General features: G+C 41.7%; 1 protein-coding gene across 3 annotated transcripts in view; it reads right to left on the bottom strand.

Moving 5' to 3' along the window:
- Nucleotides 1-10,953, bottom strand: part of PIAS1 (protein inhibitor of activated STAT 1) — a 54,629-nt gene extending 43,676 nt beyond the window's left edge. Inside the window, exon 1 of one of the 3 annotated variants that reach the window (XM_026687915.2) lies at nucleotides 10,825-10,953. In XM_026687915.2, coding sequence (XP_026543700.2) covers nucleotides 10,825-10,953 — 129 coding nt within the window. Of the gene's footprint in view, nucleotides 1-9,781; nucleotides 9,924-10,824 lie in introns of those variants that run through there. The other 2 variants (XM_026687913.2, XM_026687912.2) reach the window with 2 other exon arrangements.
- Between the last annotated feature and the right edge of the window lie 1,946 nt (nucleotides 10,954-12,899).

Raw genomic sequence — 12,899 nt, 5'->3', positions numbered from 1 at the left:
AAGTACAACAAATCTACAGTGCTCTGAGGTAGTACAAAATATTTTCAGAAAATTCATTACTGTGTCTAATCTTAAACTGTTTTCATATTCAGCTATTTTATGCAGACTAAGATCTTTGAATGAGTTTCCTATTGGATTTATTTTTCTTAAATAGGACTCTGTGTCCTCTATGATGTAAAGAACATACAGCACAGGCTTCTTTCGTTTGGAATAATGGTTAAGTTATTCCCTAGCAGTTGTTTGAGAAAAATCTTCTGATATAGCAATATTCAACTAAAATCACTTCTGTCATGAGGCAAATAAATAGAAGGAAGCAATCAAGTAAAAGATCTTCTTGAGCAGCTTTAGCCAATGGACTGCATAGATATGTATGATATAAGGGAACAAAAGAAAACAAGAACCGGGAGGGATATATTATAAAAGAAAGTTTGTTAAATATTTACGATTTTGATTTATATCCCACGTTTATTATTTTTACGAATAACTGAAGACAACAAACATATCCAAAACACCTTCTTCCTGTTTCCCCAAAAATAAGACTCAAATAAGCCCTAGCATGATTTTTCAGGATGCTCGTAATATAAGCCCTACCCCTAAAATAAGCCTGTTAAGATTGTCAGCCAGACGGACGCACTTAGTACCATATTTCCCCGAAAATAGGACCTAATCAGAAAATAAGCCCTAATACATCTTTTGGAGCATAAAATTAATATTAATTAATTAAAAATTAATTAAGACCCGGTCTTATTTTGGGGGAAATACCAGTACTTTCCCAACAACAACAACAACAACCCTGTGAGGGAGGTTGGACTGAGAGTGCGACTGGCCCACGGTCACCCAGCTAGCTTTCATGGCCAAGGCAGGACTTGAAGTTGCGGTCTCTTGCTTTCTAGCCTGGTGCCTTAACCACTAGACCAACTGGCTCTCTTACATCCCTTAAAAGCAAGGTTAAGACCCACATTTGACCACTAGCATCACTGCGAAATACTTTTCATTCAAAGACAATTTTACAGTAAGAAAGTCCTGATTCTTCTTCCTGGCGCTCTGGCAGGGTCCCCTTGAGAAAAGGTCTGATTATAAATGCCATTAATATGGCACACCTGGATTAAAGAAACAAACAAAAAACAAAACAAAAGTTGCTTAATAAAGGAAGAATTCTACTATGGCTACAAGTAGTCTTCAACCATTCATTTAATGGCCGTTCAAAGTTACAATGACACTAAAAAAGCAGTGCCTTGCTTAGCAACATAAATTTTGTGCTTAATTATAGCCTTAAATCGAGGACAAACTGTAATTGTAAGTTGTAAAAATAAAAAGCAATTTTAAAGCAGGAACCTTAGAAAGATGGCAGAATTCAGAAACATTCAGAAAATTGTGGGAATAAAATTTGAATTAAAACCATAAATACTTTGTTAGATATGATCCCAGAGGGTAAAAATTAAAGGCATCATAATTTATCAGGATATATGCTCTCAGCAACAAAAATTAATGTGACACAATACAGAAAAAGAGGAATCTTGCCATCTCTACTGAATTAGGAGCCTTTTTTTTTCTAAACTAAAGAAGTATATGCAAAAGCTTTTCTGATAAGGAAGTTGCTCTTTTATCAGCTTTTACAGGTTGACAGACTGAAGGCCGCATGGCTTTCAATGAGAGCCAGCCCCTTGCACAAACCAAGCTTAATATATTGTCCAGGCTCCTTATAAGTCCAACTCTCTCTTCCCAGCCTTCTACCTTTACTTTCTTACTGAAATCACCAGTTTTGCTTATGTCTTAACCTTCTTATACAGTCAGGTCCATATATTTTGGGGCAATGATATGTTTTGTGGCATTTGGCCTCTGTGCACTGCCACTGGAACGTCCAAGATATGAGCAAAAAGTGAAGTCTTTCAGCTTTAATTCAGGGGGTTTGACGAAAGTGTGGCATTAACCGTTGAGGAATTGCAGCCATTTTAAGGCATCCAGCTCTGATGTTGCTGCCAAACTTCTACCTCTATTTAATTTTGTAGGGCACCTAAATCCTTCCAGCCTCGCAGCCGTATACAATATTCATTTTAAGACACAAAAGGCATTTCAGGACAATGGGCCTCATCAAGATTTCTTTACAGCTTCACTATGCAGACACATATCCTCCTTCAATTTTATTTTAGGATTTTTAAGTACTATAACCATTAATTGAGACCAGCTCTGGGGCTAAGCAATGCAGCTGCAAATGTGCAATGTTATATGACCATGCTGACTTACGAGCGCAGTTGTGGCAGTCGCCATTGATAGGAGGCTCCCACAGGGCTTTTAATCCCTGGTCATCCTCACTGCTCTTCTCTAAACAACCAGGAGGGATCAGACCGATGGTAACAAGAGTGTAGCAATTGTCTCTCTTGGTTTGAAAATGACACTTCTGTTGATGCCACCTAAAACTGTGTTTTTGCAGCTACACTTCTCTGCTAGCTCATGTTCAGCTCAAGGCTCAGCTGAGCATCCAGGTTGTATGTCCGAGGACTGGGACCAGAGTATCCTGAGCAGGGGCAGCCGGACAACAGCCCCCTTGCTGGTGGCTCAGCACTGTCCAATGGCTACCACACTCCTTGGCCTGCAGACCTGCCAGCTGTGCCTGCAGATGTAGAGGAGGGAAAGGATCTGGTCCTAGACAAAAAAAAGTTTGACAACCCTGTCTTGAGGCATTAGTTATCCCAATTATGTTATTGTCTACAAATATGGCAAGCAATCCCTCCACCTGTTCACAGAAATCATTAATGAAAATGTTGAAGAGCAAGAGGCCCAGGACCGACCTTGTGGCTCCCCACTGGCTGGCTCTCTTGGATGTCAGGAATCAGCGACTAGTAGGCAAATACAACGACTAGTAGGCAAATACAACGTTGAGGCAGCTGTATACCCACTTAATTTATCATGCCATCATTCTACCCTTAACAAGCCTGCTAAACCAGCATGCCATGGGGGACTTCTCTGATACTTTGCTGAAGTCAGGTTATATTGTATTTGCAGCGCTTCGACCACCAATTCAGTAAATGATCTGAGAAAGATTGCTGGGGTAATATTTGTTCTTGACAAATCAGTACTGAATTCTGATAACTACGGAATGGTTTCCACGGTCCTTGGATCAACTTATTCTAGAATCTTGCCAGGGTATCAATATCAAACTGACTGAGGTTTAATATATCTTCCTTGTTATCTTTTTGAAGATACTGTAAGGATGTTTGCTCTCCTTCAATGATTTGTCACTTCCCAGTCTTCCTGAATTTCTCCAGAATAATAATACAGGGAGTCCTCAACTTTCAATCACAATTGACCCCAAAATTTCTCTTGGTAAGTGAGACATTTAAGTGAGTTTTGTCCCATTTTACCACCTTTCCTGCCACAGTTGCTAAGTGAATCACTGCAGTCATGTTAGTAACACAGCTATTAAGTGAATCTTGTTTCCCCGCTGACTTCGCTTGTCACAAGGTCGCAAAAGGGGATCCCATGACCCTCGGGAACTACAACTGCCTTAAATATGAACCAGTTGCCACGCATTTGAATTTTGTTCACGTGATTATGGGGATTCTGCAATGGTCCTAAGTGTGAAAAAAGATGTCAATTTTTCATTGCCGTTGTAACTTTGAATGGTCACTAAACAAATCCTTGTAATTCGAGGACTACCTGTACATAATAGTTGACGGACAGAATCTTCAGAACCTTAAGATTCAATTAATTAACCTCAAATTTCAGATCTGCTCCTCCATCCTGCTCCTCTAAGTTTCCTGGTGGAACAAAAAATTACTTTCTGAAAACCTGTAATCTCCAGGGAAAAAGTCAGTTCCTATTATCTCTAGTTTTGCCACCAAGCCGTCTGCCTTATTTTGCATTTCTAGCCATCTCTGTGTCATTTTATTTAAATTTCTAGAATTAATGGCTTGAAATGGAAAATTAATGGAAAATAACCTTTTGGAATAGTCTAATAACATGAATTCCCTTCCTCACTGCATTGACAACTTTCATAAGGCTTGTGACTTCCAACTTCTTCTGACTTCTTGCCACCTACTTCTAGAATAGCCTTTTTTCATGATTAAAACTCTAACGGTCTCAAACTTGATATATCAGGTTTGGATATTAAAAAGATACGGCCAAAGTTAAATTAGTGTGAATTTAATATATTTAAATATTTTTTTTGTTTTTATAAATATTTACTATTAACGTAAACACTTCCTCAAATTAAATTCTCAGTTATCTGACAAATTGTTTTTCTTTCATCCTCTTTGCAGTTTCTCTTCTTCATACAATCAGCTATTTGGTTTCCTTTTCACTCCCTTGTCTACATATGCCCGATCATAAATGCTATACTAAAATGCTTTTGTCCCAACTTTTATACAATAAAATAAAATAACTTCATGCCTTCAAAAGAAACCATCAATGACTCTTTATATGGAACATCTTTAACCTAACAAAAACATTCTAAAAAATATGCAACTTTTATTAAAGAGTGAATTAATAAAAAAAAATCCACCAATAACCTTATAAATATCATTGAAAGGTACTTTTAATTAAGTATGAAACCCTTCAGACAGTATGTACAGACTGTTTATATTTACATGTGCAAAAAATCTGCATTCTAATTTTTCCAGCCTATTACTGGCCTATTTTTTCCACAGCAATGCAAAGCTGCTTATTTGACATGTGCACTGGTAGCAGGAGGGAAATAAACACTTTTAAAATTACAGATACTTAGCTAACTGCATCTAAAAGCCACTGTTCGCTTAAATTGATTTTATTGTGTAACACACTTCAGAATTTGAACTGTACTATACAGAATGTGAAACTGTACTATAAATAAGTTTAAGGTAGAGTTCCCCAATTTGAAAATGTTCAAATTTTTTTTTTAAATCAGCACCTGATTTAATTGAGGAGTAGCGATTTCTTTCTTTAAAGCAGGGGTGTCAAACTCAATTTCATGGAGAGCTGCATCAGGGTTGTGTTTGACCTTGGAGGGTGGGGGGCAGGTATAGCATGGCCAGCTCAACATTACTTGTGTCAGGGGCACCTGTGGTAGCCCGAGAGCTGTCAGTGGAAACGGGCTCCCGAACTCCGTTTTCAGCTGCAACGGCCTCCTGCCAGCGAAAGTAGAGCTTGGGTGGACTGCATTTCTGCTAGATCTAAGCACGCCATTGGCTGCATCCGGCCTGTGGGCCTTGAGTTTGATACCCCTGCTTTAAAGGATAAGCATTTCTGTGCCAAATCTTTTTATAAAGTTTTATTTTTGTTCCCACAATATAGCGGCTCATATTATACATCAGTTCAAAGTGCTACCTCATCTATTTATTTTCAAGTACTTTTATGCCTTTTCCATAAAAACGAATCTGAGTGGCTTACTATAGCAATACACCAAAAACAACCATTCAAAAATACATATAAATATCTGCAATTAAAGATCATAAAAATCACCATCACACAACCATCACTGAGGCCAACTGATATCCATCCCAAATATATTATAAGGTTTATACATCAATTAAAATTGGTATTATTCTTTTTCTCTATAAAAATCTTTCTGGGGTTTGGTAGCACCTTCATAAACTCCAGTACTGGAAATCTGGTATCACAAAGCTTTGGATTTGTTTTCCAACTATAAAATAATCATTGACAAAAACACAAAGTACCAAAGTGACTTACATATACCATCTAATAACTTGGCAAGTTTAAGACTTGTGGACTTCAACTCCCAGAATTCCTGAGCTAACATGACTGGAGGAGGAATTCTAGGAGTTGAAGTCCACAAGTCTTAAAGCTGTCAAATTTGAAGACCCCTGGTCTTCCTACTTGAGCAGGGGGTTGGACCTCCAAGGTTCCTCCCAACTCTGTTATTCTATGTTCTATCCAGGAAAGAGAAACACCACCCTTTCCTAAGCCTCTTTCTCAATCTGCTCTTACAACAGGAAGTTTTTCTTACCCTCAACTAAAATCTTCCTTCATGTAATTTAAATACTTTACAGCATATCTTGTCCCAAATTACAAGCAACAGGTCTTTGCTTTCTTTGTGTGACAACCCTTAAGATATTTGAAGAGGGTGATTATGATTGCATTATGACTTTTTGTCACAAAGTTAAACATACCCAATTTCCACAAGCTCTTCTTATAAGAGTCCAATTCCCTGAGCATCCACACTTACTGTACTTTACTTTAGGCGGCACCTGAGCTGTGCAGACTAGAACAGAAGGCAGCTATTGTTTTATATTGAAACGGTAATACCAATATTTGATGCAATCTAAATTTGATTTTGCCCCTTGGAACAGGCAACTATTTGCAGGCCCTGCCATTCCTTAAGACAATGTTTGCCTTCCCCCTTCCAAAAAGGGTTTCTCAGACCCCATCTGTAATTTTAGCATTCAAGAAGTGCTATCCTGAACTGTAATATTAATTCAAACTGTACACAATATGTAAGGACTTATAGGAAGTTTTAAAAAACTTTCAACCATGCAACAGATATTTTCTTCCCTGCAGATTGGAAACAGGCCTGATTGTCCATTTAAAAACAATCCCAAAAGTAGCTCGTCTTGAATTTAAATTAACTTCCAAAATTAACAAAGGGAAGGGAATTTTTTTCCATCTGCTCTTCCTGTTAAGCCTGATCAGTTTTATCCCTCCAGCAGAAAAGTCAAAACTGAAAACAGTCTGCAATTTCACAGGAATGCATACAGTACAATAATTTAAGGACTCCTGGCTATCACCTTTTCTTGGATGTTCCAATAACAAGCCTTGGAAGAGTTTCCTTTAAAAGCAGGTATTTACTTACAAAACTCTGGATCTAGAAAATCTGAATAACCTTCCCACACAATATCATTATTAGATTTTTATCCTACCTTTTTTAAATATATGTTTTGGTCATCTCAAGGCTGTGACCATTCCTAATATGTCTGTTTTCCCCACAACAATCCTGCGAGGGGGGCTGGGTTGAGAGGGTATGACAGGACCCACAGTTAGTCGGTTTTCATGCTTAAAGAAGGCCTAAATTTCTCAGTCTTCTCATTTCTAGACCAGAATTTTGAATACTACACCAAAGCGGCTCTCAATTTTTAAAAATAGTTTATATTCTTTACTGTTTGTATAAATTTGCCTTCAGAAATTGTGGGCCCTCCATCACTGGAAGTTTTTAAGAAGAGACTAGACAATCACTTAGAATAGGGGGTCAAATTATTCTACAAAGTACCAGAGGGCAGGCCAAGAAACAGTGGTTGGAAACTAATCAGAGAGAGAAGCAACCTGAATTTAAGGAGAAACTTCCCAACAGTGAGGACAATTAACCAGTGGAACAGCCTGCCACCAGAAATTGTGGGCCCTCCATCACTGGAAGTTTTTAAGAAGAGTCCAGTCACTTGTCTGAAATAGTATAGTTCTTCTATGTGAGCAGGGGGCTGGACTAGAAGATCTCGGAGATCCCTTCCAGCTCTATTCTATTCTATTCTAAATGTAATATATGCATATAAATTGCATGTGCATATAAAAGATTTGTATCAAAATATTTTACAATCTTTGTATGTCAAGTAGCTTCTTTTCCTACCCCAAAGCAGTCAAGTCTGATAGAAACAGGGGATCAGGCTATTTGGAGCTATTTGCCCCTAGAAGGATCACTGCCAGACAGGACTTTCGCTTTCGTTTACATCGTCCAAATCCATTTAGAAAGTGAGAGGAAATTCCAAATTTACTTTCACATCACTCACCATTTTCGTAATATTGGATACAATTGCTTTACTTAAGAGACAACAAAAAGGGGGGAACTACAGGCAGTCCTTAACTTACAACTATTCGTTTAGTGACCAAAGTTACAACAGCACTGAAAAAAGTGACATGTTTTTCACACTTGCAACTGTAGCAACATAGCCAAGGTCATGTGATCAAAATTGAGGCGCTTGGCACTGGCATATTGTGACCCACAGCATCACCAAGAGCCTGATGCAATTGAATGGATATCATCATCATCACAATTTGCAGTGTTCCAGGGTCCTGTGATCACCTTTTCAGACCTTCTTGCAAGCAAAGTCAATCGGGAAGCCAGATTCACTTAACAACCATGTTATTAACTTAATAACTGCAGTGATTCGCTTCATTATAGCAAGAAAGGCCATAAAATGAGGCATAATTCACAATATAACATATAGCATATAACAATATAATTCACTATATTCTTTGCAATGGAAATTTTGGGCTCAATTGTTTTTGTAACATTAAAAATATTAAAAATATTTGTCTTCTGGTCTACATTTGTTAGACATTTTTTATTTGTATCCTGCCTTTATTATTTTTACAAATAATTCAAGACAATGGATATATCCCACACAAATGGGGGGAGGGGTATTTTCCCTACAACATCCCTGCGAGATGGGTCAGATTCTAAGTTTTAGTCTTCTCAATTGTTTTTGCTTACTTGTAGTCTTCATTTTAGTTTTAAATGTGTACATTTTCATATTTAATATTCTGTAAATTGCCTTGAGTTTGTTAAATGTTAAAAAATCTCATATTTTAAAATTTATGTTAACACCAAAGAAAGCAATAAAAATCAACATCAGAGACAGATGCTACAGAGAGAACAGAACACCTAATGTTGGCAAATTAGCAGGGGAAAAGAAAGATAGAGGGACTGCAGGGAAAAATTCATGTCTTAAAAAATGCTTTTAACGTTATTATTTTGAGTAATTTTCTCACGCTAACAGAAGGAAAAAAATGTATATCCCTCACATATAAATTTGCTTTCTCCACAGGACCTTGAAGGGAGAAAAGGAGAAATGTTTTGCTATCTAAAAGAGTCCGGTTTTAAAACTATTCCCTAATAAGCCCATCATCTCAGCCAATCAGAGCCAAGATTAACGAAGCAGCTCAAAGAGTGAGTGAAAACAGATAAATGTTTTTATGCTTTGCAACAGCTGGCTACAACAATGTTTGCTGATTTTCTTTAACTATCTTATTTCCGGACCAGCAAAATTCCACTCCACTCTTCAAAGCACAAAAGGCAGGAGGGAGGTGATAAACAGGATCCATTCAAAGAAAATAGTCATCACTTTGTATACAAATTCCAGAAGGATCAAAGCACAGTTGAAGAGTCCAAATGAAAAAAAGATCTTTATAGATACCTAGAGGTCCTCTGGCACCGTTCCATCAAAAATCTCAAAAAGTCTCAGCAAGCACAATAGGTTTTCAACACATTATCATTGTTAACTATTAGATACCTGTTATCCGGCTCATAACTATCCTCTCTTCCCTTTCCAGCCTCATCCCAATTTAAACCTACATCAAGCATCTCATGTAGTAAGATGCAGCAATTGCTCTTTGAAAGCTTTCACATTACCTCTGCCTGAATGCTGATGTACACATCTGACTTACCTTGTGACTTGTAAAGACTGAAACTCTGCACAAGGGGGGGGGGGGAATCTTCCATCTGCACTAAAGACTTTTTTATACTAAGCATTTACTTTGCATTTCAGACATTTGCTGTATTTCACGGCAACTAGCTAGCCTTGCAATAAATGAAAATACTAAGCACTGTAACTGAATATATCCCCCTAAAATCCTTTTATCACCACCAAACATACGCATTTAAAGAAATGAATATTATTATAAAACCCTTCGATGCAATCTCAACAGGAAATTGAAACGTTAAGAATCTTCTAGCTATATCAAACATTCTTTTGACAAAAGGGATACGGGGGAGGGAGAAATATATAAATATATATATAAATATATAAGCTTCTTGAGATGCTGCTAAGAGCCCAGAGATACTGAAAGTATTTGCTCTCACCGGCGTCCCCATCCCTCCTCCAGCTGTCATCCCCTGGGCCCTTCAGAAGCCTCAGTAGGAAAAAGGAGCCGGCGAGATTCCCCTCTTTTCGTTTCCTTCCTCTCGAGTAGGAGGGAATCCAGTTTCCTTCCGCCCACTCTCGCCTTCCAGAGAGCTCAGAAAAGCCTGAACTTTCGTGGGGGGGAAAAAGAGCCAGGAAAGGCGGAAAAGAGCCGGGAGAGGGAGAAGCCGGGGGAGCCCCGCTTCCTCCGCGCTCACTTTCTGGCAACTCAACCCCAACACCCGCGAACCGCCAACGCCAAATGCCGGCCCGTCCGTCCGTCCGTCCGTCCGCGTCCCCTTTGATTGCGCCCCTCGCGTTCACACGACCCCAATTGGCGTCCCGCGCACACGCATCTTCCGAGCGGGCCCCGTCGCGCCAAAAAGGAAAGGGAAACTACCGTGGGGGAGCGCTAAGCTGAGAGCGGGGGGGTTGTAACTCTGTCCCTCCACTTCTTCCGCCAAGCCGCCCCCGTCCCGTCCCGTCCCGAGAGACTTTCCCAGCCGGGGCCACTTTCCCGGGCAAAGCCGGCACTGCTCCCCGGGGTCGAGCGGGAGACAGGCAGGCAGGCTCGGGCGAGAGGCCCCCCCCGCGCCTGGGGCAAAAGTTGGGCCCCCGAGAGTGGGGAGAGCCCGGGCAGAAAAGAGGTCCCGAGCTCCGCTGGGGGACGGTCGAAAGGGGCCCCCGTCCTGCCTGGAGGAGGAGACCAGCCCGGCCCTCCGCGGGGAAGGAAGCGGGAGCCCCGCAGCGGGACGAAGGCGGCCGGGGAGGCGAGGCGGTGGCAGAGGCGCCCCCACGGGGGTCTTTTCTTCAGGCAGCCCGGGGGAGGGCGCCCTCCTCAGTCCTCCCTGCCCCTCCGACCCCGCGCTCGCGCCGATACCGCCGCCTCAAAAGGCGGCACCGCGCGCCCCCCACGTGGGCCCCGCTGCCCCCGAAACGGCCCCGGGCGGGGGCGGAGAGCGGCCGTGGAGGGAGGCGGGGGGGCTCCCAACTGCGCCTTTACCTTTAGTTCCGCACTGTCCGCCATTTTGAATCGTGGGGCGCAAGCGCAGTGAACCCCGCCGGGAGACCGCCTTCCCCGCCCCCGCCCCGCGCCCGGCGTTTGAATCCGCGGCGCGCGCGCGGCAGCCATTTTGTCCGTCCCCCTCCGGGCGGGACGCCGCTGCCCGGGAGGGGGAGCTTCCTCGAGGGCGAGGCGGGACGATGGGGGGCTTGGGGGTGGTGGTGGTGACGGGTTGGCGAGGCGAAACCCACCATCGCTCACCTGTCCTTTCGGGGGGGTGACGCCCTTTCGCGCCCCGGTTCTTACCGCGGGGGCATTCACTGGAGAGGATGGCAGGTTCCGTGACGTCACGGCAGCTCAGCCAATGGCCGCAGAGGAGTGCTGTGAGCAATCTGGAGACTGGGCAACCTGATGGTTAAAGGGCTCGTCTGGATGACTGCAGGGGTACCTCAACGACCCCCCCCTCCCCCAAGTATGACAAGCTCTGCATCTGAATGCAGCCGCCTTCTGCCAGGCTTCCCCTCCTAGAAGGAGAACTGCAGGAAACTGGTCCAAGAAGTGGAGAGAAGGACCAGGGGAGACATGATAGCAATGTTCCAATACTTGAGGGGCTGCCACATTGAGGAGGGGATTCACCCACAGTATTTATCAAGGCACCTGAAGGCCAGACAAGGAACAATGGATGGAAACTGAACAAGAGGAGATTCCAACTAGAAATGAGGAATTTCCTGACAGGGAGAACAATCAACCCATGGAACAGAAGTTGCCTTCAGAGGATGTGGGGGCTTCATCACTGGAGGCTTTCAAGAAGAGGTTGGACTCCCATCTGTCAGAAATGGTGTAGGGTCTCCTGCTTGGGCGATGGGGGGAGGGTTGGACTAGATGACCTACAAGGTCCCTTCCAACTCTGTTAATCTGTTAAAGAAACAGGTTGAGCTGGGTTAGCAGACCTTCTGGGTGGTATGATTTCCCCCACAGCACTGTGGCCAGGAAGAAAAGGAGCAGAGGACTTTCCTTCAGCATCCCTCAGGGAAATTATTTTAGTCCAGAGCTGTGTCAAATTTTAATTCAATCGTATTGTGTCATTTCCCCATGCAAGTAGGATTTCTGTGTAATTGCAGTGGTGAATTTTAATTCATTTTTTGGGACCAGCATCAAGATATCTAAAATGGAAATGGAGACCCTCTCCTTGTTCACCAATTGAACTACCACCATCTTCTGGCCTGCCAAGAACATTGCAAATCAAGCTTCTTCATTCCTTTACCTTTTTTAAAAAATAAAGTTTGATTTTTAAAAAAATCTCTTGTAGACGTTTTATTACCAAACTAGGTAACATCATCAGGGCACTCTTTGTTATTTCTCTGTAAATGTGATAAAATAACTAATAGGAACACAGAAGTTTGTCTCATACTACGGTACCTGTAATGTTGGACTCTAGCAGACAGAACATTAAGGTCTCCAGGAACTAAACAAATTATGTATACACCTGTAAAATTGAAGAATTGTTTGTGCACCACTTTGTCTAAAGGATAAATCTAAGATCCAGTTTGGTCTACTAGGAAACAAATAAAACAATATAAATTGTAAAGATACAAGCAACATGGTTATACCCATAAGTAGGAAGAGATAGGTACTAGGAAGGATGAGAAGTGTAATACAGTCTTAGTAAATAATTTGATAGTGTTGAGGGAATTATTTGTTTAGCAGAGTGATGGCGTTTGGGGAAAAACTGTCCTTGTGTCTAGAGTAGTTGTTCTGATGTGCAGTGCCCTATAGTGTCATTTTGAGGGTAGAAGTCGAAACAATTTATGTCCAGGATGTGAGAGGTCTGTAGATATTTTCGCAGCCCTCTTTTTGACTGTGCAGTATCCAGGTCCTCTATGGAAGGCAGGTTGGTAGCCATTGTTTTTTCTGCAGTTCTAATTCCTCTCTGGAGTCTGTGTCTGTCCTGTTGGGTTGCAAAGCCAAACCAGACAGTTGTAGAGGTGCAGATGACAGACTCAACAATTACAAAAATTACCTAGTTACTAGGATTGCAACCCACTGAATCAACTGAGGTGTTTAAGAAACACATT

This window comes from Notechis scutatus, chromosome 11 (assembly GCF_049901735.1).
Source record: "Notechis scutatus isolate UNSWTSFEM ecotype Mainland chromosome 11, rNotScu1.2, whole genome shotgun sequence".
Taxonomy (NCBI): Eukaryota; Metazoa; Chordata; class Lepidosauria; order Squamata; family Elapidae; genus Notechis; species Notechis scutatus.
The sequence above is the reverse complement of the archived record's forward strand: the minus strand, read 5'-3'. Positions and strand labels throughout refer to the sequence as shown.